The sequence below is a fragment of the Vulpes lagopus genome, chromosome X (genome assembly GCF_018345385.1).
Source record: "Vulpes lagopus strain Blue_001 chromosome X, ASM1834538v1, whole genome shotgun sequence".
Lineage (NCBI taxonomy): Eukaryota > Metazoa > Chordata > Mammalia > Carnivora > Canidae > Vulpes > Vulpes lagopus.
Genome location: NC_054848.1, coordinates 17,187,789 through 17,214,457, shown reverse-complemented (window position 1 = coordinate 17,214,457; position 26,669 = coordinate 17,187,789). Strand labels below are relative to the sequence as shown.

The window sequence follows — 26,669 nt, the reverse complement described above, 5'->3', positions numbered from 1 at the left end:
GATATTTGAAGGAGTTTCCAAGTTGGAAAAAGTGTGAGAAGAAAACTAGAATTATTGGGTGTGACATGGACAAGAAAAATTAATAATGAAGCTAATAATAGGGGCCTGAAGTGTTCAGACACTTTTGCTGTATTTCAGTGGACAAAAAGTAAATGCAAACAACTGCAGGTTACAAAGTATTGTATAGGCCCTTCAAGTGAATAGATAAGAGCTGAGATATGATGTGTTTTAAAGTAATACACTGAGCAAAAATTAGAAACTGTTATTGGCCTACTTTTCTACCTACAGCTTTTCTAATAAAGGCTTTGCTTTTACTCTAAAAAGGCTTACATTTTATAATTTTGTCAAAACTGCAAGAGGATTGCATGTAATTTCCTACTGAAAAAAAGGGTTGTTTCAAATGTTAAATGAGGAGTCTTTGATTTTTTCAAAAAATATTTTTATAAAATTAATTTTGAAGTTCTATATTTCCAAATAGCCTGATGTACTATAAGATATCTGGAATGTAACTGTTTATTTTACTGACTCATGGGAAGTTCATATATTTACTGGAACTAACATTGACACTGTGTCACAGCAATATTTTATTGTTAGATGAAAACTCAGTGGGTATTGGATTTTACAAATAGTGGAGTCGGGGGTGAGCAAAAAATTGCAAGTGTTTCCTTATATCTTTAGCAATAATTAATATATAAATTTAATGCTTGACTCTCTCAAATATATTTTAATATAAAAGATCAAAATGAATTGCAATGCACAAATGGTCCTTCGTAAATAATTTTGAATACATGCTACTGAAGCTTAATCTCATCAGCTCATTTTTTTCCTTCATCTCCTTCTCTGCTGAATTTCTATACCACTTATATAAATTGTCTGGAAGCATAAACATATAGCCATGCCATTTTTATATGCTTAATGTCTCCTTTTCTGTTTAGTGAGGAGAAAAACGCCCTAGAAAGAGCATAACGCATGTACCTTACTAAATAGAGTCATAACTATTTATGATTGTGACTAGCTAAAAGCATATGCTATATGCTTTAAATGTTAAAGATGATGAAACTGTCACATTAGGAGCATGCTTTGAAGAACTCCCACAATGTTGCAGTTGTTCAAGTCTTGTTCATTCTGTGTTATTGCCTTTGTAACACTATACATTATACAACACCAAAGTTTGGCTATTCCAAAGCTACAGCCTAAATTAGTTGACTTTTAAACATAACTGCATCTGAAGAAAGGATGAAAAGGCTTTTTTTTATGTGTTTACTTATAAAGTTCATTTGGGGAAAGAGGTAGGGAGGATAAATTAATTAAGGTAGCAGTGTAATTACAAGTTGAGGAACTGTTCATTTCAACCAACTATTCTTTAAAATCTTATTTTCTGTTATCTTAAATTTATATGAAGATCATAAAAATTTCAGCAGTAAGCAGTTTGAGACTTAAAATATACAGATAATGATATCAGTTTTTCTCTTCCAGTCTAATGTGTACAAAAATGTGTAAATTCTATCTTGGCTACTTGCTTGATTTTTTTTTCAAATAGCTCTAAAATTTATCACCAACAGGTATGAAAATAAGTTACTCAACTTACACATAACAATCATTTAAAATCACAGCTAACAACGTTAGCCCAACTTCAAAGATGCTGCATTTTAGGCTGGAGAAATTTTTAAAGGGCTGGAAAGATTTTTAAAGGACTACTGTACTGGAAATTTAATAACGTGTGTCAGAATATGTGCATCATATGTTCTACTTGCTTCATTGGACCTAAACTGTTGGGAAAGAAGAAACTGCAAGATTATACTGGGAGGGTGGAGGTGAAGAAGATGGAGTATGCATCACTCACTCAAGCATCATGGGAATTTGTGAGAGGTAGTCTCTGAAGGTAATCAGACTTCCGTGGAGCCAAGATAGCTTTCTGTTTAGTATTTCAGTAACAGAGTCAAAACAAAGTAACCTTTTAAGCAAATTCAAAGAAAGGGTTTTAATGAAGATTCTTGCTTCTTGCTTACAGCCTGGCTCTTTCTTCCATGACTGAGAAGACAGATGTTTGTCTCTGACAATCCAAAGGGGTTGGGGGTTGGTGGGAATCTAGGAAAGCGTAATTTCAATAGCAAATACGAAGAGAAGAAACAGAAAAGATGAGCCACTGCAGGACTTTATCTTAGTCATGGCACCCATGGCACCTTAGCACAATGCACCGCACACAGGGGGGCAGTTGATAATTAATTCTACTTAATTCAATACACTCTCGTGTGTACTGTTCTTTGCAGTTACGAAGCACTTTTCACATACTGGAAACGATAAAAGACCTAATTAAATGAAAAATAAAGGGGGCAAGTAAGGGAATTAAAAGGAAAGCAAATGCATAAAGGAAAATCCATAAGAATAAGCAAGAGGCCAAAAAGGTCCAGACAAGGAGGAAATAAAATGAGTTTCTCTCAGTCAGTCTTAATCATTTCCAATCACCCAACCTTTCGTTCTTAAGTACGTGGAGCTTAGAAAGTCAGTCTGCTGAGCAAGCCCCCAGAAGGGCTCCCTCGGCTTCGCAACGCGCATTTTCGCAAATGATAAGCCTCTGGCCCCTGACTAATCTACCTAGAGTGTGTGCCTAGGAAGAACCAGAAGCAAAGCTCTAACCTCTCCCAAGTGTGGCCAGGAATTCTTTATGTCATCCCATCCATCCCTGTCAGCATTCCCCAAATCTTAGGAATCTTGGTGGTTGGTGGGGAGGCAGCGGTCCTGGGCGGGGGTTGGTGGGGGGTCTTCTACAAGCCCCTTAACTCAGACAACAGAGGGAGACAGTGAGGCAGGAAAGCCCAGGGACTAAAGAAAAAGCCCACGTTTGCGACTAGGAGGGCGAGTGTCTACAACTGTGGTTGTTAGAAATTGCCAGGGAAAAAAAGGGGCGAGCCTTCAAGATGGAAGAAATGAGGGGGCACTTGAATGCGCATCACCTTACCCCTGGCGTTGAGCACCTAATAAAAAGCCTTGACGTCCAAAATGTCAACTGGCGTGAAGAGGAGGAGGCAAAGGACTTGGGGGTCGGGAGGGGAGGGGGCCGGGCATTTGCGCAGGAGGGAGCCCACAGATACCAGCGCGGATGCTGTCCCAGGGGAAGCATGTTTTCCTTTCCCCCAAAGTAGCGCATCCGCCGAGCATCCTCAGCCCGAACTGGGGGAGTTCCCCGGGTCCAAACCCGGGCAGCCACGTCCTGACCCCATTATATGGGCTTAAAAGTTGTAGGGAGAGTTGCCGCCGCAAAAGGCACCTGGCAGGAGCGGCCACCGAGGGGGCGTTAGGTTTTCCAGGAACAAAGGGGCCCGGGAAGGAACGAGCAAAGGAGCAGGTCCCGGGGGGCTCCTCCCCGAGCAGAGAGACAAGGGTCGCCACGTCCTCCCGGCCTAGGGGCGCCGTGAGGAGCGAGGAGGAGGCCAGAGGTGCCGGCATTCCGCGGGCCGCCTTCTAACCGTACCCGGGCGCGCCGGCAACCCCAGCGCTCTCCGCGCCCCTCTCTAGCTGGGGAGCGACCCCCGAAGACAATAGGAGGTCGGGATCCCGAGCCCCCGCCGGCCCGGAGGACCTCCGCCCCCTTCCCCCCAGCGCCCCACCAGCAGGCAGCAGAAGCCCCGATGGCGGGCTCGGCCGCGGCAGGCGCCCTTCCGTGTCGCGCGCCGGGACCCCGCGCCCGGGACCGCCTCGCCTCCGCACAGCGGGCATTACCTTTCATCCAGTCCACTACTTGACTCGGAGACCATTTGCTCACCGGTTCCATGATCAGAGCCATGGGCGCGGGGTCGCTACCGCGCGGGGCACAGAGATGAGACACAAAACGAACTCGGCAGCCCGAGTCGCCCTCAGGTGGGGTCCGTCGCCGGCCGCTGCCTCGCTGGGCGGGTGGCGAGAGACGGCTTTTGTGTGTCGGGTCTCGCGGCTGCAGTGTCTCTCAGCAAACGGCGGACAGCAGCGGCGGGAGCGGCGACGGGGAGAGAACCGCTCCGGGGTCGCGGCTCGGTGCGGACTCTCTGCTCGGTCCCCGCAGTGGCGGGTGCTGCTGTTGCTCCGCCGCTCGGCTCGGCTCGGCTCTCCGTCCCTCCAGGGCTTCAGTTCATGGCTTGCACTGCCGAGGGTCGAGGCGCTGAGAAAAGGAGCCGCCGCCGCACGCCCGCAACCAACTTGCCCGCTCGCCTCGCGCGCGGGAGTGAAGCCCCGGGCACCACAAGCTGCCCGGCGGAAATGACGAGGGGCCTCCTGCCACCCAAAATATCTCTCCGCAGCCCTCGGGTGCGGGGCGCGCGCGCCACAAGCCCCCCGCCTGCTCGCTGCCGCGCGGTCCCGCCCCCGGGGCCGACGGCAGGCGCGCGAGGCGCGTGCGCGCTCCGGCACGAGGCCCGAGCCCGGGGTCTGCCTGTCAGTCAGGCAGGTGCGAGCCGCTGGCGGCTTCGCGTTCCCGCCCGGCGAGCCGCCCCGGGACAGAGGCGCGCTAGGAGCGCTTGCGCAGCGGCGTCGGCGCGAGTCCCGGCCCCGGGGCAGTCAGTCAGTTGCGGGCGGCTCGGAGGGGGCCTCTCAGCGGACGTGGAGGCTGCGGGACGGGCCGCCCACCAGTTGAACGCTGAATGCTCAGGCGGCTGAGGAGGTACCTGTGGCCCCGCCGCCGGGGGGGAGGGGGGCCACCGGCGAGCGCGGGGGTTACAGCGAGAGCGCGGGCTTTCCTCGCTCACGCCCTCCCCGCGGCTTGAGTGGGCTTCCGAGGTGATCCCCGAGCCCCGCGCACGCCTGCTCACTCGGGGGCGTGGAATGCCGCGGACGGGAGCCCGCGCCGCCAGCCAGAAACGCAGCGATGACGAGGCAGCAGGGCCGGTGCTGTCGGACCGCCCCGGTGGTGCCCCGGGCCTGGGAAGTCAGGCGTGCAGCCTGGAACCTGCAGGCGCCGGTCGCGCTGACACCGAGACAGGCTCGGCCCCACGTGCCATTTGAAGGGCTCACTGTCGGGTTTTCGGCCAACCCCTTCAAAGCCGTGAGCGCCCAGTACCTATTTTAGGGGATGTCCCTTTGTTTTCAGATAATCCTGTATGAATACTGAGGGGCTAACGCTGGGATTTAAAATGAGTGGCAAATGTTAAACACGATCCTTCAAAACTCATGTTCTTCAAAAATCTTATAAAGGCTACTACGCAACCCTTAGTAAAAGACAGTTGCCTAATGAGGCTTCAGTTTAAATGACAGATAATCCTAGAAAATATAGATGCAAACTCTCTAAACTCTCTACCACCATGAGACATGGGTGTTTTTTTTTTTTGTCCTTCTAAAATAGACCCATTGAATAAGAGAGAAACTCATTTTATTTCTGTGACAATTTCACTAATGTTGATTGGTTTTGCCATTGATTTGCTTCCCACAGTAACCCATTTTCTCTAGTTCTATTGCGCGAACTGCCACTTTTCTCAACTGGCTTGAGTTGACACCCCCCTCTCCCCCCTTGCCCCCACACACAAAGAACTGAAACCACAGTAGTTAAAATATTTTGAGGTTTTCAGGCTAGTGATACAAGCCAGGTAAAACTTAAGATGGCCCGTCTGTATGCTTGCTTATTTTTCTAATAATCCAAACTTAAAAGTATATGGGAAGAAATTTAGAAGGTTATTTAGACAAGTCTAGCTTCAGAGTATACCGGTATAGCACCTTCCATTCACAATCCAGATCATGGTTGTGATTTACAGTTTTTTCTTGGCTAATCAGGTGTGAAAGGCATTTTGGAGTGCTTATATTCCAATTGAGTCTCAGAATATTGCATCAGTATTTTCTAGAAAAGATGATTTTTAGCATCAGCAATTTATAGAGTCGCTTTATGTTCAGAAAAGGAATGGATACAAATCCATTGTGAATCATTGGAAGTTACAGTCATAGGGAGATGTGAAAAGTTACTTTATCAAAATAATCACTGCTAATAATAACAACATATATTGAGCAGTGTGCTACGTATGTTACATACATTTTATCCTCAAAACAGCTCTGTCATCAGCCACATTTTACAGATGAGAAAACCTTGGCTATCACATTCACTTCCTCTTCCCAGAGCTTATTACACACTGTTCAATAAATGTTGAATGAATTAATGAATAAGGCTTAAAGAGGGTAATTTGTCTGAGGTCACGATGCATGATTGTAATACCAAGTTAAGGTGATTTCAGAATATGAGCTTTTAAGACTAGTAAGATTTATAACAGTATTGTAAACTTAACAGTACTTTGGAAGGAGAAGGTACATTGAATGTTTACTGAGTATGTCTTGTTTGAAAGTTTAACCACAAAGGAGTCTGACACTCACCATAAGTTTCCTGGTCAGCAACTGTGAGAATGTAGGAAGTGACCAAACTTGGCTGAAATGCCAAACTGCATATTCTAACTGGGCTTGCATGACTAGCAACCGGACTATATATTGCAAGCAAGTTTAGAGTGAGATATTGTTTGCATAATGAATAAAGTATCAATCAAAAAATGTCAAAGATCAGGAGGCAGTAAAATAAAAAAAAATACGTATTTCATGAAAAGATTGGTGCCAAAGAAGATGAAGGAAAAAGATCCCAGGGAGAGAGGATTTTAAGGAAGACCCTACATCAGAATTAAGTTGTACATATTCTTCTATTTATGTTACAGTAAGGAATTTAGTCCGATCACCTGAGATAACTAAAATAATTCTAAGAACTAAGAATGACTGAGCCAAAATGTTGGTGTGGACTATCTTATAGAGTTCACCAAGGCCTTGGGTATTTGTCCTAAGTTCTCCTCCATTAGGTTTCCCCTACAAAACACACACACACACACACACACACACACACACAATAATTTGCCTTTAATTTTGACAATATAATAGGCATTAATTACTTCATTTAATTAGTTCAGAGCATAACTGGCTATTCACTCAAATATCCTTAATATAAAGAGAAGAAAAAGGAATAAATCATCATTGCCTTCACCCTTTTTTTCTTAACTCCAAATGACTCTGCTAAATCTTACCTGCAATTTTCTTTCCACAACCTTTCAAATAAACTAGCTTTTATATTCTGCCTATTGTTCAAAATGTTAATGTCTTGCCCCATGTTTGTAAGTATAATGTCACGTCATTACATACAAACTGTGGCAGCCTAACTTTGCTTTCTCTTGATGTACAACACAATCCCAAAGATTAAGGGTAAAAGGTATGTTGTCATAAAATACACATCAAAACATATAAATGATGTGATATCATACATAGTTTAACAGCCTAGACAGAAAAGCCAAACTGATTCTTTGGAAACAAACTTGGATTCTTTTGGGAAGCAGGCAGAGGGTAAATGCTAAGTTAATTAAATTAATTGGAGAACTAAAACTTGTGAGATGTTTGCAGCCATATCCAAAAAAGATCATTTTAAATAATCTTTTAATCCAATTGTTACAGTTTTGCCTTTTCATTCTTCTCCCTCTAGATTTCAGGAAAAAATTAAAGTCTCTTGACCAAGATCTTTTCAGTTGAGATTTTGTAGAATATGTATGAGTCTAAAGTACTTGAGTTGTAGAATTTACGAAGGTCCTCTGACTGGAATCCAGGTGATTAATGGTTCTGACTCTTAGGGTTTGAGTCAGATAGGGAAGGAAGCATTCCACTGGAAAGACCTTCAAGCCTTTGTCTCTTTGAGGCCATAGACAGGAGTAAATAATGTGAATGTTTCTTCTAAGAGTTACAAGCTGAATATCTCTAACCTCCACATTTTCCAACCTACGTTATTTTATAGAGCCCTTAATTGTCAGTTCCCATTTCTTTTACTAAGAAGCTAGCTCTGAGTCAGACCTTAGACTGCCATGCAAGACATATTTTAATGTTTTAAGCTATTTAACATATAGACAAAATGTCTTATCTTTTCCTTTTGAATGATAAGTGAGAAGTGACAACACAGAGAGAACAGGTATGAGGGTAGTCCATGTCCTAAAATACAGGAAAGGATAGGAGCCCTCTATTTTCCACCATTAACTGTAATTTCAAAAGTAGGTGTTCTTTGCTGGCACAAAGTTGTATACCTGATCAGAAAAATTAGCTAGGCAATTCTGATAAGACTGGTAATGATAAAACAAAATACAAGTTATTCTCAAAAACAGTGTACGAAAATTACTTCAGAGAAGGCCTGGCAAAATTTCTGGAACAATGCTTTCTTTTTCTTTTTTCTTTTTTTGTAGTGCAATTTCAACTAACTGCTATGAGTAAATAACCAAAGCCTCTGATATAACTACCGGATAACAATCTATCCATGCTTCCAGTAGTCAAGGAATCAAGTAGGAAGAGACCTTTAAATGTAAATAGGGCCATAAGTGTGCTGCTCTGGGCCAAACCTCCCTTTAGATTATCAGGGAGAAGCACCAGAGACTATAATTAAATTAGTAGAATTCTTTCTTTGCTGTTCTGCCTCTAGGGTAAACTGTATTAAATCAAGCCATGTCCTTTGCAGACCAAGATTCACAGCAATCATCTCTCAGTAAAGAGAAAATGGCTTGAGTTTAGGTTATCCCAATAGAGTTTTTTAAGGACTCTTTCCAGATATTCCCTGCTGTACTAATAATCATAATATAATAAAAATCCCAGAGTCCACCTAGATTAGGAAACCTAGTTTGTTTTTTTTTTTTTTTTAACACATTAAGCCCTTGCCTATCTGGGAAATGTCTGGTGTACTTTGCAGCCATTAATTAAGAGCATATAAAAGTTTTCAACAAAAATTTTTTGAACATTACCAATATGCTGGCCCAAATTGTATGCCTTGATCAAAAAAATTAGTTTGATTTTGTGAATGCAAAGATAACCCAAGATGCTCATAACCTGTTAAGGGGAGCAGAAACATTCACTGTTAATATAATAGGATAATGTGATAAGTGCCATGATAGATGTGCCCAGTACTATGTGCAGAGGAGTACCTAACTACTGAGGGGAAGACTATTTGGAGGAGATAATGACTATTGTAGGTCTTAAAGGATGGCAACCGAACAAATACAGAAAAGACCTTGTAAGCAGTTCAGTGTGAACAAAGTTACAGAGTACTGTGTGGAGATACCTAGAAGGCTGAATTTGAAAAGCAAAGTGAGAGGTGACAGTAGATAGAATGGGAGGGGTAGATAATAGCCAGATCAGGGGAAAAAACTCAAATTAAAACATAACTTAAAGATAGAGCCATCTAAGAATTTTCAGCAATGAACTGCTCATATTTATATATTTATGTTTTACATTGACTGGCAACCATGGAGAGCATAGATTTGAGAGGGACATTATGGGGAGGGTCGATTTGGAAGATGTGACAATAGACTAGTGAATAGATGTCTTGGGACAGAAATAGAATAGTAGAGGTAGAGATGGAGAGAAGGGGATAGATTAAATAAATAAATATTCAGAGCTTGGTGATTGATTAGAAATGAGAGGTTAGGAAAAGAACAATATTGAAAATGATTCCCAGGATTCTAGCTTGAGTGAGTGAATAAATTATTTCTTCTCCCCCTAAAATAAAATAGAAGCAGCAGATTTGGGAGGCAGAAGTAATCTGAGATATTAGTTCTGTATTGGACATTCTAAACATGAGAGGCCTATGGACAGCCAAGAAGGGATTTGCAGTAGCTAGTTTCTGCATTCACAGATATGAATCTGAAACTCAATTTGAACTGAAGATAAAGATTTGAGAGTCATACTAAAACAAGAATATGAATGAGACAGGGGGAGTGTAAGATGCCCATGGAGGAGGCCCACAAAAGAAAAAGAGAAAATCAGTGAATTATTGGAGGAACCAAGAGAATGCAGTGATATGGTAGCCCCGTGATAAAATAATTTCTGGTAGAAAGGCATGGAAAACTGTGGGAAGCACCAAAATTATGTTGTTCCAATAAGAACTGAGAAGAATCTGATGGTTTTATAAATTTAGATATCTTTCATGCTCTTATTAAGATCTGTGAAAGAACTGGATGTCAGAATGGGAGGGGGGCTTGGTATACAGAGCATTAACTTTTTCATGAGTCAGGTTTTCCTCTGTCCTTCCTCATAGCCCACCTATGTGTTTATCTTGTTCAGATGGCTCCCCAATGAATGGTAATGATTCTCCAATTTACCACCTTACATGCATTACTCTTTTGGAATAAAGTCTCAGACACTAATGATGATCCCTACTCTAAGGTGATTATGTTTTTGCCGCTTATAGATTGATAGCACCTTTTAAACTAAGCTAGCTTTGAAATCCTTCTCTCCTCGTGAGATTGTAGAACAGCTTTGTCATGGCATTCTGGTGATTTTGTATATCTCTACATAGGTCATGTAGACAAGACTCAACCTCAGTATGACACATGTCTTGGCAGAATGCCCTGTGATCTTCTCTGGAACACGGCAACACAATCTTGTGAGGAGCTATCCCAAGTCCATTTCTCATTTGCCATGCTGGTTCCAGTGAGGCATCAGCTTCAGGTATAGCTTCAGACTAAAGAACTGTTCAGCTGTAGTTTAGAGTTTGCTCTTTGGTGACAGAGCACCACCACTTGTATCATCTATCATTTGGCCCCTCCGGTTTGGTATCATCCTGGGACTAGGGACATGTGAAGCTGAGGGCATGCTGATCTTGCATTGCTGTGTAAATAACTTTTCTAAATCCATTTGGGGTTGTTTTCACCTTACCAGCTGAATTTATGGAAGTGTGATAAGCCAACCTAGCAGCTGTCACCATGTTGTTGCTGAGGTACTACTTGACCACTTGGCACAGATCTGATCTAGGAAGTCCATAAATACTCCCCCAAAGAGTGAGCTCTGTTGAGCCTATGCCTGAATAAACTAGGCCAGTCCAGCCCTGGCCTAGTAAATTACCAGCAGCAGCAGCAGCACCAGTACCTCGATTTCAAATTGGAAAAGATTGCATTTTCCCTAATTATTTGGGCTCCCTAAGTTAACCACATAATTAATTCAAAAAAATCTGTATTAATGTTGCAAGATAAAAAAAAACCCCTGATCTAAATACTTTCTTCTGAGCTTTATTTTTTTACAAAAAAAAGATTTTAGGGAATTCCTTCATGGTAGGTTCATTTTTCTCTGAACATTTAGCAGTCTTCCTTGCTAGTGGCAAATGTGAACTGATACAATTGGTGCTAGATAAGTTCAGAGGTCCTGTTTGTAAATTCACAGGTACATCCCTATAGATCATATTTTTTAAATGTAAAAGGTGCTCAAGTAGATGGCAAATTATTTAATCCTTGGTTAATAACTGACAGACTACAGATGATTGAAGACAGGGAGTGGGAAAGGAAGATTGCTTTCTTTCTCCATAGATTTTTGTCTTTTTCTCTGAAATGGGCTTTATTTACTTCCAGGAAAATTGGCGTATAATGGATGCTCATATCATGTGGAACAAATCACTTATTTTCACTGACCAGGAACTGTATCCAGAAAGAGAGAAAGGCATGTAAGTTTGTCACTATTTTTGACATTTTCGTGATTTTGAAAGGAAACTTAGTGATTCTGGTGATCTAAGTACTGAAAATATTTTGGTTTCATTAGTTTTTCTTCAGCACTGTTTCAAAGACTTTGTAGCATAATGCAAAGCTATCATTTATTGATTTTTCAAAAAGAGCATCTACTCTCTATATGCCCTGTGCTAAGCAGTATTAGAAAAATGAGCAAAACATGGTTGCTGTTTTCCAGTCCCATAAACCAAAGCATACCAATAGATATTTTTGATATAATGTAGCTAGCTAAATGATAGACATGTACAAAGGTATTTTGGGTATATTCCACAATACAGAAATATGAATGTATACCAAAAGAATAAATAAATAAGGATCTTTCTAGATTATAAGATGGCAATGTAATATACAATTTTATATTGGGTAATGGGCTAAGCACCATAGGTAAACTAATGAATATAATGGATATGACTCCTGATCCTGTAGAGTTACAACGTGGTGGGAAATGTACACTGTACTAGTAAACAAACAAACAATATATATATATATAAATGCAAATCATAGAAAGTACTGATATGAAATGTACAAGGTGTAGTGATAGAGAATTGTTGGAATGAGGGAGAGAGGAAATTCATTAAGGTGATGAGAGAAGATTTCTCTGAATAGGTGACTTTTAGGCACAGTCTTAAGATAGAAGAATACAAGTAGGAGCGGTTTGGGTGGCTCAATCGGTTGAGCATGTGACTCTTGATTTTGGCTCAGGTCATGATGTCAGGGTCATGAGATCGAGCCCTGCATAGAACTCTGCACTGAGCACAGAATCTGCTGGAGATTTTCTCTGTCTCATGGCCCCCACTCGAGCTCTATTTCTCTCAAGTAAAATACATACATACAGACATACATACATATCTTTTTTAAAAAGGAAGAAAAAATCAAGCAGGTAAAGATCAGAAATAGCTTATTCAAGGGAAGGGGAAGTAAAATCATGGGTGAAGTTCTTGTGGCAGTAAAGAGTTAGAGGCGATTGAGGAACAGAAAGGAAATCAGTATGGCTGAAACAGTGAATGGGCAAAGGCATAAGAGGCCAGAGAAATAGGATGGAGTTGGAGAATACAGGATCTTATAAGTCTATGTGGTAACTAGCTTAAAGTGCAGTGAAAAGCCATTAAAATTTGTAAACAGGTCAGTAACATGATCTGATTTATATTTATAAATTAAGGAGAGGGCTTCTTTTTCCAGAAAGATCAAGTAGAGATACCTTTCCTTATTCCTCCCACTAAATTAGACTAAAACCTGTGGACATTATATATAAAACAGACATAAGAAGACTTTGAAAGAAAAAGAACAAAGTAAAGTAGCATGGGAACTCAGACCCAAAGAATGACACCCTGGTGAGTTCTCTGGGTTTTGAATTTTTTGCTCATATAACACAGAGCTGAAGAAGCTGGCACCCTGGAAACATGGAAGACACAAACAAACAAGTCCCAAGAAGAGCCTGATCTCTAGCTGAGTGATCAGGAAAGGGGCAGCTTAGCAAGGTAGAAAACACTGAAATAATAACTACTCTGCTCCAGCCAAATACCACAGAAAAACTGTGACCCCGTCCACACCTATGCCAGCAAAGGCGAAGTAAGGAGCCAAGACTTTTACTTTGCTAGGCTGTAGCAGGGCATTCCGATATCCTTTCAATGGTGGTGTGAGAGAAAGCCAGGAACTGGGACACTCATCCTTGCCAGGCAGTAATGACCCCCCCTCTTTTTCCGTTGTCAGTGGAGCCTGAATTGCTACCTCTACCCAGCAGTAACAGAGTGTCTCCTTTCCTTCTGGGGTGGTGTCAGAGAAGTCCTTGTAGAGAGTCAAAAGAGTTTGATCACTGTCCAATAATAATGAGAATACCTCCCACTTCATGATATCAGCAGAGACCAAATAGTGAGCTTAAGTATTGAAATAACTCCTACCCTTCCCAGCCTCATAGGTATTAGTAGAAACCTGTAGGGAAGTTAGAACTCCATCCATGGCCCAGAAGTAATGAGAAGCCTCACTCTAAGGTGTCAATCAAGACTGTATAGGGAACTGGACGTTTATTAGCCCTGGCAGAAAGAAGCCAGCACCCTAGCTTCCTCTGCAGGAACAGTGTCATAACTAAAAGAGAAGGTTTATATTATTAGATCCAGAGAGTCATAACATGATACACAAAATGTTCAGATTTCAAATGAAATTCACTTGTCATACCAAGAACCAGGAAGATAACAAATTGACTGGAAAAAAAGATAACAAAAATGTTAGAATTATCTGACATTTTAAAGCAGCTATCTTAAAAATGCATCAATAAATAATTAAAATACATTTGAAACATATGATAAAATATGAGAAAATGTCAACAAATAAATAGAAAACAAAGAAGAAACAAATGAAATTTAAAACTGAAAAAATATAATAAAAAACGTATAGGCTAAATTGCAGAATGGAGGGGACTGAGGAAAGAATCAGTTAGCTGGAAGATAGAATAGTAGAAATTATTAAATTTTAACAACAAAGAGGAAAAATATTTAAAAAAAAAGAACAGAGGCTCAGGGACCTATGGTACAAAAATAATAGATCCCACAATCATGTTGTTGGAGTCCTATAGGAGAGGGGAAAGAGGGCAGAGTTGAAAAAGGACTCAAAGAAATAATGGCTAAAAACTTTCCAAATATAGCAAACGACATAAACCTATAAATTCAAGAGACAATGAATTCCAAACAAGTTAACCAAACAGATCTACACCAAGACATGCCATGGTCAAATTCCTGAAAAATAAAAGCAAAGAAAAAATATGTCAGCCAGATAGAAGCAATACCTTACCAATAGGGGGAAAATAATTTGGTAGCTGATTTCTTATCAGGAACCAGAGTCCAGAAGGATGTCAGCGAAATGGCTACCTGGAAACTCCAAGTTCTTTTTCCCCCCACAGAAACATTAATAAGCAACAGCAACAACAATAAACGCCCCAAAAATTAAATGCAAGAACATGAATATGGATCCTTACCTTGTACTGTATATAAAAACTAACACACACACACACACACACGCACACACACACACAAACTAACACAAAATAGATCAAAGACATAAATGTAAGAGCTAAAAATAAAACTCTTAGAAGAAAACACTGGAGACAATCTCCATGATATTGAATTTGGCAATGATTTCTTACATATGACAACAAAATCACTGTCAATGAAATAAAAAAATAGATGAATTAAAAACATTTGTGCGTTAAAAAACATTATAAAGTGAGAAGACAACTCACAGAATGGCAAAAATGTTTACAAATCATATATCTGATCAGGAATTAATATCCAGGAGCACCTAGCTGGCTCAATTGGTAGAGCATGTGACTCTTGATTTCAGGGTTGTGAGTTTGAGCCCCACATTGGGTGTGCAGATTACTTAAAAATAAAATATTAAAAAAGGAATTAATATCCAGGATATAAAAAAGAACTCCTACAAGTTAAACAACAACAACAACAACCCATCTAAAAAATGGGCAGAGGACTTGAATAGACATTTCTCCCAAGAAGATATACAATGGCCAAAAAGCAAATGAAAAAATGCTCACCATCACTAATCATTAAGGGAGTGCACATGAAAACCACAATGAGATACAACTTTACACTCATTAGGTGGGCAGCTATGAAAAAAGAAAATAACTGATGAGGATGTGGAGAAATGAAAACTCTTGTGCATTGCTGATGGGAATATGAAATGGTACAACCACTGTGGAGAACAGTCTGGTAGTTCCCCAAAATATTAAAAATAGAATTATCATATGATTTAGCAATTCTACTTCTAGTATATACCCAAAAAATTGAAAGCAGAGACTCAATCAGATACTTGTATACCAATGTTCACAGCAAAGTTATTCACAATAGTCAAAAGGTAGAAACAACCCAAATGTTCATCAACAGATGGATATATAAAAAAATATGGCATATACATACAATGGAATGTTTTTCAGCCTTAAAAAGATTTGGCGTTTGGGCCGCCAAGGTGGCTCAGTGGTTTAGCACCAACTTCAGCCCAGGGCATGATCCTGGAGACCCAGGATCGAGTCTCACATCGGGCATCCTGCATGGAGCCTGCTTCTCCCTCTGCCTGTGTCTCTTCCTCTCTCTCTCTCTCTCTCTCTCTCTCATAAATAAATAAATAAATAAATAAATAAATAAATAAATAAAATCTTTAAAAAAAAGATTTGGAGTTACAACACATGCTACAACATGGACGAACTTTGAAAACACCATGCTAAGTAAAAAAGAAGCCAGACACAAAAGGAATACTATTATAATTTCACCTATATGAGGTACCTAGAATAGGAAAATTCATAGAGCGGAATAGTGGTTATTAGGTGGTAGGGGAGGGAAGTATGGGGGTTGATTTTCTAATGGATAAGTTTGAGAAGTGGATAGTGGTGATAGTTGTACCACATTGTGAATGTACTTAATGCCACTGGCACTGAATTTAACACTTAAAATCGTTAAAGTTGTAAGTTTTGTTATGTCTATTTTATCACAATAAAAAAATACTTATAAAAGGCAAAAAAAGGAAGGAAACTATAGAGTGCAGAAAGTGTTACAACATTTTTCAAATGCTGAAAGGGCTGTCAACCCAGAATTCAGAATTCTATATACAGCAAAAATATCTTCCAAGAATGAGGGATAAATCAACATATCTTCAAATGAAAGAAAACTAAGAACTTTAGCTAGCAGATCTACTCTAAAAAAAATGGCTAAAGGAAATTCTCTAAACAGAAAGGAAATGATAAAAGAAGGAACCTCCAGAAGGAAGAAAGAACATGGTAAGCAAAAATATGGGTAAATACAATATGAACTTGCCTTCTCCTTTTGAGTTTTCTAAATTATGGTTGATTGTTGAAGCAAAAATTATAATACTGTTCTGAATTAGTTTTCAATGTATGTAGAGGATATATATAAGATTATTACAGTATAAATGGAGGAGAGTAAAGTCATACAAAGAGAGGTAAGGTTTCTAAACTTCAGTTTAAATGGTAAAATGATGATACCAGTAGTCTATAATAAGTTATGTATATATGATATCTAGAACAACCACTGAAAAGCCATATGAGATATACACTCAAAAACAGTATTGATAAAATGAGTTTCTAAAAAAATATTCATGTAACCTATAGGAAGACAGGAAAAAGAAAATAAATGAAAAACAGAACAAACATAAAACAAAAAATAAACCAGCAGACTTAAGCTCCAACCTAATAATTACCTTACATACAAATGATGTAAGTACACCAATTAAAAGATTTGCAGAGTGAATTAAAAAACATAACACAACTATATGTGGTCTATCAAAAGCTCTAAACATAATGATACAGGCAGGTTGAAAAGTAAAAGCATGGAAAAAGATATTTTCAGCAAATATAATTTAAAAAATTACAGAAGTGGGTATATTAATCTTGGATAAAGTTGATTTCAAGGAGGGAAGAAAACTAAAGGAGAAAAGTGAGAGTGCTGGTATATTCATCTTATGTGGGAAAGAGTCATGGGATACTTTATAGAATTGATGGAAAAGAAAATAAACATCTAAATATATTCCTTAAAGATACAATGGTAAGCTATTCAGAAGCTGAAAATAATCATATTGGGGGAATGAATGAACAGTAGAGGTATGTTATAAATTAGTTGAATCCTGTTCTGCTGTGGTGGAAAGTCCATGGATAATGTCCTAATTAGCAAATTTATTAATAGTGACAGTCAGCTTAAATGACTTAAAATGGGAGTACATGAGAGGGGCAAAGGACTATGGTTTTCTCATTTAAATCCTTTTATACTACTTGATTATTAAATCTTGTGTATGTATTTTAGCAAACATATAAAAATATTTTAAGTAAAACCAGAAGTCTCTGCTGTGACTGACTAGAGCATAAAGACTGAAATTCATTGCATGGTGGTTGAAATAATTTACAGCCTGACCCCAGTCTAGTTTTACCTCTCTATTTCTGGTCATTTCCTAGAATACTTTTTTTTTTTTTTTTTTTTTACCACATCAGAAAACACTCTTCCTTCTCTTATCTCTTCATCTAGTACTCTTCTCACTCATCAAGACTTTATTGAAATGTGGCTTCCTCTATGGAGCCTTTTCCAAATAACTCCTCTACACCTCAAGGATAGAATTGTTATCTCCTTCCTAGCATTTTTTTTTTAAATTCCATTTTTATATGCAATGGGTATATATCTTTTGAATTTTAATAAGTAAATAGAAACAAATTCTAGGAATTCAAAAGAAAAGCATTTTACATATTCACAGGGGGAAAGTAAAGGACTTCTGCATGTAATAAGAAAATATAGGGACAACCACATTAAAAAAGGGACATTTGTTAGTAGGAAAGTACAGTCTGTCCCCCTGGCAATTCTAATGGAGCACATTTCATGACAACTCCTCCTCTCTCCCTGATTTTCATGAAGATTCACCATATGTCTTCTAAGTCAGAAACCTTATTTTTAGAACAATATATTATTTCTAAGCTTGACTGAAGCAGCACATCTTTTTAGTTACAGGAGGTAAACTTTTTCCCGTGTCATACAATTATAAGTTAACCCAATTTTCATGGGATTTGGAATGGGATAGAAGAAACTGGAATCCATTGATAATGAGATTCTGACAGCATTTTCTTGTTTCCCAAGCAAATAACTTTTAGCTAAAGTCCTGTATGAAGGCATAATTACCAAGCCTTTTCCATTGGTGTGTGGCTACTTTTATATTCTACAAAAGCAATCTTATTTTTTGGTTTATTTCATGGTAGATTATGACCATTAAGGGAAAGAGTGAATTATTATTTATTTTCCTTTGAATGTGTCCAGATTTTAAGTTGGTATCAAGGATTGGTTGTTCTAATACAATGTTTCTTATAGTACCAGATGTCCAGAAATTTAGAAATAATGATTTGAGGCTTTACATCTGCTTATGTATTAATCTGAATGTGTTAATTCAAAGGCAAAGTTAAGGATGTTTTCAGTAGCAAACATTGATTTTCATTAAAGTATATGTTTTTATCAAAATTACCTCATAGAGCAGCTGCATAATTATGTTATTACAACTTCTATTAAAATAAATTTCATATAAAGTTATAAGAAAAATCATAAGCTTCCCAGGATATATAGAATTGCAAGTCAATATGATGTACTTAGAGAGCTAAATTAGGAGTGAGAAGAGTTGGGCCTTCTTTCTAAACTTGAGGTTCAGTGCTCTGTAATATTGGGAAAATCATATAATTCTACTAACCCTCAGTATTTTAATCTGCAAAATGGGGATTCCTATCTCTTAAAATTGTCATAAGGCTCAAATGAGAAAACACATTCAAAATCATTATAAACTACATACATGTAAGATATTATTTTTCAGATTACATAGAATTCATAGCACAGTCTTCTAAATATCCTCAAAATTGGCAACCCTTTTTATCATTAAGGATAATTTTGATAGTCAAAATTCATTTGAGGCCATGTCTGCCCAGTAAAGTTGATGTTCCAATTAGCTAATACTATTTTTGGTTAAGGAAGAAAATAAAGAATAGCTATAAAATGGACATTTTTTAAAGCATGCCACATAAAATTACTGAAGGCAATATTTTAAAAGTTTCCAGAATATTTTGAATTATATCAGCATCCCAAAGATAAATATTATGAAGGCTTAGCACTAATCAATTATATTTCTTTGGTTATGATTCTTAAAGGAATATGTTTATCTGCATTTTACTAATGTTTCCATATAAGCTTCTATATTATTTTATCTTAAATTTACATGTTTAAGATATCACCCTATGGAAGTTTAAGGTAGAACACATAATAATCAAGTAAAATTATGTTTGTAAAATGAGACATGCAAATTATTCAGTTATTATGTATTTTTTTCCAGTGTAGGTATAGAAAGGTAAATAAAAGATCATCACTCATAAACTATTTCTTTTGTCAGGATTATGAGTAAAGATTAGAAGAGGAAGGGAGATAATGGAAAGGCAAATGTTTGAATTACTATATAGCACTTCACTATCAACATATTCAATTTTTAAAAAAGTTTTAATTTAAGTGAACTCTATATCCAACATGGGGCTTGAACTCATGACCCCAAAATCAGGAATCATAAACTCTTGGGACTGAGCCAGTCAGGTACTGCACTATCAGCATATTTAAATGAGCACCTGCGTAAAACAAAATTGTTTTAAAAGATTAAACCTTGCTTTTGTTCTCCATATATAGAAATACACTTTCTGCAGGCTGGATGAAAGTAAACTGTGGTTCAAGTTTCCCCATATCAATCTAGGTACCTGTAGTTCCTACATGGCATTGTCAGAATCTTCACATGGCAGGGGGAGACAGAAGTCATAGGATTATTATATGTATTTTCCTCAGAAAAATATTGTGCCATGCTTAGAAAATGTAGAACTTCACTTTCTTAATGGCACAATTTCTGGTATGCATAATCTCATGGAAAAAGAAGGTCCAACAACATACAAAATATATTCCTGAACAGGAAGATAAAGTTGTAGTTAATAGGGAAAGATAGATTAGGAAGATGATGGAATTGACTAAATGCAATATTTAGTTTAAAAAATATTATTCAGAAATAGGAATGCCTGGGTGGCTCAGTCAATTAAGCATCCGATTCTTCAACTCAGCTCAGGTCTTGATCTCAGGGTTGTGAGTTCAAGCCTTGTGTTGAGCTCCACAGTGGGCAGGGAGCCTTCTTAAAAAGATACTATTCAGAAATTACATGAGGTTCTCATTCTGATCTTGCTTTTGTGGAAGGGATATTATTTTCTAATTTGCAGTGTGTTCCTCTTTTATTATGGCTTTTCAATATTGTATTGATTACCCAATTTTTCTTGGTATAAATATGTGAAAATAGCAAGGCATTGCTCACTTCAGTAGCACATATAATGAAAATAGCAAGGCATTAGGTCTCTTTTAGAAACCGTTTAGCATAATCAGAAGTATTCTGTTAACATGAATATACCTGATTTTTAGTATTAAAAATATACTTGGACTCTAATGGAATCTTACTGAATTTTGGCTCAATATTCATATAAAAATGGAAAATCTTTTTAACACTAATTATTCTGTTGGCGTAAATCACAGAATAAGCAAACTAAAGCAAACATTCCTACAAAGATTTCTTATATCCATTTGACAAAGATGACTCCAACTGATACCTGCCATTTATACAACCGTGTTTTACATTCACTTTAAAGAATTAAATCGTTTGCTAACACTTCAGTTGTGCTTCTTAGAAGTTGGTTTCTGCAGATTAAGTATAACTGCCATTTTCACTGTATAGGAGAGGAAAAACGATTTTCCCTCTAGCCTTCTGAGTTCTTAGCTGAGACCCCTGTAACCAAAGACAAATTAATTAAGAAAGGTAGCTTTAGAATTCAGGACTAAATACTATCTGAATAGGAAAAGAGGAAGCAGATTGTAGACCTCTTAGGGGAGAGTAAATGATTTTTAGGAAAGGTAGGCCCTTAGGAGAATAGTTGGGAGGTATGAGCATTTGTGACAAAGTTTATCTGAGTGTGGTGTGGACTTCCAGCTTTTTCTCCTGTGATAAGAGTCAGTTGTCTCTGCTTGATGAAATTCTGGGGAGGGGATTTGACAATTGAATTCCTTTTGGAGAATTTAACTTTTTTAAAAGATTATTTATTTCTTTATTCATGAGAGACACACACACAGAGAGAGAGAGGCAGAGACATAGGCAGAGAGAGAAGCAGGCTCCATGCAGGGAGCCTGATGTGGGACTCATCCAGGGACTCCAGGACCACGCCCTGGGCTGAAGGCAGGCACTAAACCACTGAGCCATCCCGGGATCCCCTGGAGGATTTAACTTTATAGCAGATAAGGGGAGTTCAGAGAAAACCTCTTTCTGCATTTGCTCTTTTTAAGCATCTTCAGGTCAAAATAATCAGTATACCAAGCAGAATATTTTGGGGTGGCATATTTTGCTACCCTTCATCATCTTACATAGTCAAGGCCTTGGAAGAAATCCATCTAGATTGGTAGAGGAAACCAAAAGCTTAAGGTAAGTGGAACTTGTGCCACATTTTCCCCATAAAATGTCTAGGAAAATAGTCTCAAGCAAGGAAATCTATGACAGTTTGACTTTGATGTTCTGCTTTAGTGATTTTTCTTTTCCCAAATGAGTAATCAAAGCCTGTTTTTTTAAAAAAGATTTTATTTATTTATTCATGACACACACACACACACACACACACACACACAGAGGCAGAGACATAGACAGAGGGAGAGGCAGGCTTCGTGTGGGGAGCCCGATGTGGGACTTAATCCCAGGATCCTGGGACCACGACCTGAGCCAAAGGCAGACGTTCAACCACTGAGCCACCCAAATGCCTTCAAGATCTGTGTTTTCAAATTCACTGATACGTAATGACTTCCTCAAACGTAGATAGCAACTAAGCTCTACTATCAAGTAGTTTGGAAGGAAGACCAATATCATCAGTGGTAATTTGAATTGGGGTGAGCTGTTTTATCAGGTACAGACACTTTTTGTTGCATTAATCTGTGATTAAAGGCAGTAAGTTCGCATGCCTCAAAGCCAGGCAACAAATATGACCAAGACATTTTGCTATTCAAGATAACTGAGAGTTGATGTACTGACACATCAACATCATGAGCAAAAGGTTTGGTTATTTCAGAAGAAAAACTTGTGATAGCATCATTATTCAAGAAAAATTTGTTATTACCTATAGAGATACATAAAAGATTTTCCCAGAACAAATAAGAGTCATTGAAGTAGAAGGCAAACCTCCTATAAAGTTGTTTGTCGCAATCAAACCGAGTGTAGGGGCTCACTGAAACAGAAGAAATGACCATACAATATGTTGTTTCCCATATACTTATCATATAAAGATTTTTGGGGGAAGTATTTGTACATACATAATCATCATTGAAAATGTTCATGAGAGTTGATCAAAATTTTCTTTTTAAAATTTTATTTATTTATTCATTTATTTACACATACAGAGAGAGAGGCAGAGACATAGGGAGAGGGAGAAGCAGGCTCCATGCAGGGAGCCTGACGTGGGACTCCATCCCAGGTCTTCAGGATCAGGCTCTGGGCCGAAGGCAGACGCTAAACCACTGAGCCACCCAGGCTGCCCAGAATTGATCAAAATTTTCAATTCAGTTTAAAGCTGTTGGAGAAATGAGTACATATTTAGCTAATGAGTACATATTTCTCAGGTTGCAAACTCATTTTTGATAGCTATATGGGATCCCAGATAGGATCCTGGAACAGAAAAAAAGACATGCAAAAATGTGTGAATTTTGGATAAAGGTCTGTAGTTAATAATATTGTACCAATGTTAACTTCCTGTTTGTGATAATCAAACTATGGTTATATAAAATGTTAATTATAGGGAAAGCAGGTTGATAGATAAGGGATATGAGGGAGTTTTCTGTAGTACTTTTGCAACTTCTCTGTAAGTTTAACACACATACAGAAGGAGAAACTTTACTTTTTATATAATTAGATATAATCTCTAAATCAAGTCCCCAGAAAATTTTACCTAGTGACAGAAAAATTATATCTGAGGAAGTTCTATTTGGTCACAATCAGGTTAAGTTGGTCACCTTTGTTATTTTTCTTAAGAAAATTCACAAGTTTTGTCTTCTGCTCTCCAAGGTAGAGGTAAAGCTGGAAGGAAGCTTAAACAAATATATGAAAGTTTCCATAAAGTGGGCATATCTCCCTGTTATTCTTGATTTGGTTATGTCCTAAACTGACATACTCTATAATGTAACTCCTTCTGTCTAATCCCTGGGCCTATCCCCTACATACTGACATCTGCTAAAATCAAACTATATATCTTACTAGAGCCCTGACTACACATTCCTCTAGTTTGGTGGTCATTAGTATCACCTGTAGATCTCTTGAAGGTTCATTAACTATTTCTCTTCTTAGCTATTTAGCTCTTTAGAAACTTCCAGATGCTGTCCCATGGAAATTCAGAGGTTTTCTCTGGCCCTCTCTAATATGGACAAACAATAGATATTGTACTCTTAATAGTTTGGAGGATTTTTCTTAAAGGTTTGCCATCTTCTTGGTCCTTTTATTTTAGATAGATTATTTATTTATTTATTTGTTTGTTTATTTATTCATGAGACACACACACAGAGGCAGAGACACAGGCAGAGGGAGAAGCAGGCTCCATGCAGGGAGCCCAACGTGGTACTCGATCCCGGGTCTCCAGGATCACACCCTGAGCTGAAGGCGGTGCTAAACCGCTGAGCCACCTGGGCTGCCCCATCTCCTTGGTCTCTATGCTGGATTTCTTTTTTAGTTGGGGAGAGAGAGCACATCTGTGAAAAGGGGGTGGAGGGGCAAAAGGAGAGGGAGAGAATCTTAAGCAGGCTCTATACCCAGTACAGAGCCCAATGTGAGGCTTGATCTCATGACCCCAAGACTGTGACCTGAGCCAGGGTCAAGAGTTGGATGCCCAACTGACTGAGCCACCCAGTTACCCCTACCCAGGATTCTTTATGCTCTCTTAAATATACTTAAGGCAGGATTGTATTTAGCACCTGGAGGAAAGGTCACTGTCCTCCACTACACCTGGCTGTTGTTGTTTTTAGTCTTTAAGTTTTCCTCCCTGCTTTGCCCTACAGCTTCAAGGCTTTTATTTAATTTGTGAGAGGAGGAAACTTAGTAAGCCAGTATACTTTCTCAGTCTTTTAGTCTTATATATAGATCTTGGATTTTCTTTTTATTAACGTACAATTTAAATATATTAGCTAAATACTATATATGTACTGTTCAGTTTTGACAAATGCATAAACTTATATGACCTGTACAATTATTAAGACCCAGAACATTCCCATCACCATAAAAAGTTGCCTTGTGCCCCCATCTCAGTCGATGTACCTTGCAATGACCATGATCTGCTATCTATCATCATAGATTAGTTTTGTCCATTCTAGAATTTCAGATAAGCAAAATTATACAGTATGCATTTTCTTGTGTCTTGCCTTTTATTCAGTGTATTTTTGAGGTTTGTCTATGTTCAGGTGTAATTGTGTAGTCCATTCTTTCTTTTTTGTTTTTGAAATATCCCTGAGAGGAAATGTTATGAATCAAGTTTTTATACATTGTGTTTCATTTTAGTTAATACATGATTTTAAAGGCATATATTTGTGTTTTAATTTTAGGCTGTGTATTTAGTTGATCAGTATTGGTCTGTTTGTGGTTTGTAACATATCCAATAATGAAACTCTATCTTATAATTTTGTACAATAGGAAATTAGGATGGATTTTTGATAGGAACCAATTAAAGGTTGAGTGTTGCCTCCATCATAATTTTTATATATCTCTAAAACATTGAGAAATGAAAAAGGCTTTAAGCAGTTGTCAAATGAGATATGGAGGAACAGCATGTTGATGTCAGCTAAAACAAAATATTGGGAGACACTTGACAGAGCAGCTGTGATATTAATATATTGCACATATAAGCATTGAAATAACTCCTGATAAAGTTGTATATACTTCTGTTCGGGAGGTCTCCAGCTTCACTGGTGGACTCTAGCTTCACTAGATTCTTTAGCACCTTCTAGACATCAATTGTATATCTTAAAACCATCAAATATCAAAGCCTTTAGTACTTATTTCAGGTTCTCCACAATACTGGTAAATTTTAAAATCCATTTTTAGATTTAAAAAATTGGCGGTCAATACACCCATCTTGCCTCCTTCATGCCATCATTTGCAGTTTTTATAAGTATCCATCCTAACCCTAATCAGCAAATTGAAGGTCAAAACACATATAAACCTCCAAATACATAGAAGGAAAGAATTTGGTAAAATTAAGTATTGAATCCTGGTTTAAAAAAAAATTCTAGTATGGTACAAACAGAAAACATTGTCTTCTTAAAACAACTCTTTGGGAGACTGCTTGTTCTAGCAAGATGAAGTAGCTTCATTCTAGGTTTTCCCTCTTAAAACTAAAAATACTTGAACATGGCACAATCAGAGAGTGAGAGAGAGAGAGAACCTGAAGAGTAGAAAGAAGAAGGGTGACAGCCTAGGTACCTTGTGCATTGAGGAAGGACATAATGGGTTTCCTGGTTGCCTCCCAAAAGTTTTGGTCAGGACATGGCAGAAGCCTCCAACCTAGAACTGCCAACAGGCGAAGGCAAAAAAAAGTTTTAAGTAAAACCTTTTTGTATTCTCTAGCCAAAGAAACCAGAAAAAGGTGGCCTAAGAACAGAAAGCCGTTTTGACAATACCCACTCTGTACCAGACAACCAGCAAGGGAACTAGTACACCTCCTCCCCCATGGTTTCAGTGGTGTTCTACTTGGTGCAAGTGGCATTCTGATTTCTCCACTAGGTGGCGTTAGCAAGCTGAGTGGGGATCTGAAACCATGGCAGTTAGCCTGATTTTCTTGTAGAAGCAGTAATGGTTGGCCCACTTGGGCAGTTGATCTTCCATCCCCACCTGGTGGAAGCAGGCGCTGCTCTAATTCCCCTCCAGGGTTCTGTTGGTGGGGCTGAGTAGTGAGAGGATTTTCCATCTACCACCTGGCAGAGCAGGCAGTGCTCAGATTCCCCCAACAGGATAGTTTCAGTGTAGTTCAGATGTAAGCTGGGCCTCTAGTCATATTTAGCAATACTGAGGCTTAATGAGATGGTGGGGGTTGGGGCTTGTCAATACTAGGCTTTACTTCCCCCTCCATGTCACAGGGCTCAGTGGAAAGTTGAGTCTCTACCCCATCTGGGATCAATGAGACTGAATAAGGTGGTTCAAGTTAGGGCTAGTAAGCTCTCCACTTTCCACCTACCTTTGATGTCAGTAAAGCCAGTACAGAGCTGAACTTTCAAACTTACCCAGTAGAATTGAGAGTGAATGATGTGGTGTTAAGCAAGGCTAGACAGCACTTCTCTTCCTTCACTAATAGCGTCAAAGGGGCCCAGTAGAAAGCTGAGCCTCTACACCCACCTGCCAGTGTCCTACTTTCACTGAAAAGGTATCAGCAGGAATGAAGGAGGAGCTAACCTTCCACCCCACTTATCTGCAATGAAGCAGTGTGAGTCAGTGCCCCCACTTTTGCCAGGGTGGAGTTGGCAGGACCCAGTGGAAAGCATAACATATACTTCACCAGGTTTGGAAGTTATACCTCAACAGGTGGACTGCCTGATAAAGTAA

At 38.9% G+C, this 26,669-nt stretch overlaps 1 protein-coding gene across 5 annotated transcripts in view; it reads right to left on the bottom strand.

Moving 5' to 3' along the window:
* Window positions 1-4,272, bottom strand: part of CNKSR2 (connector enhancer of kinase suppressor of Ras 2) — a 273,141-nt gene extending 268,869 nt beyond the window's left edge. Inside the window, exon 1 of one of the 5 annotated variants that reach the window (XM_041741834.1) lies at window positions 3,721-4,272. In XM_041741834.1, the coding sequence (XP_041597768.1) occupies window positions 3,721-3,784 (64 nt within the window). In that variant the 5' untranslated portion in view covers window positions 3,785-4,272. The remainder of the gene's footprint in view (window positions 1-3,720) is intronic. The other 4 variants (XM_041741837.1, XM_041741833.1, XM_041741838.1 and 1 more) reach the window with 4 other exon arrangements.
* Between the last annotated feature and the right edge of the window lie 22,397 nt (window positions 4,273-26,669).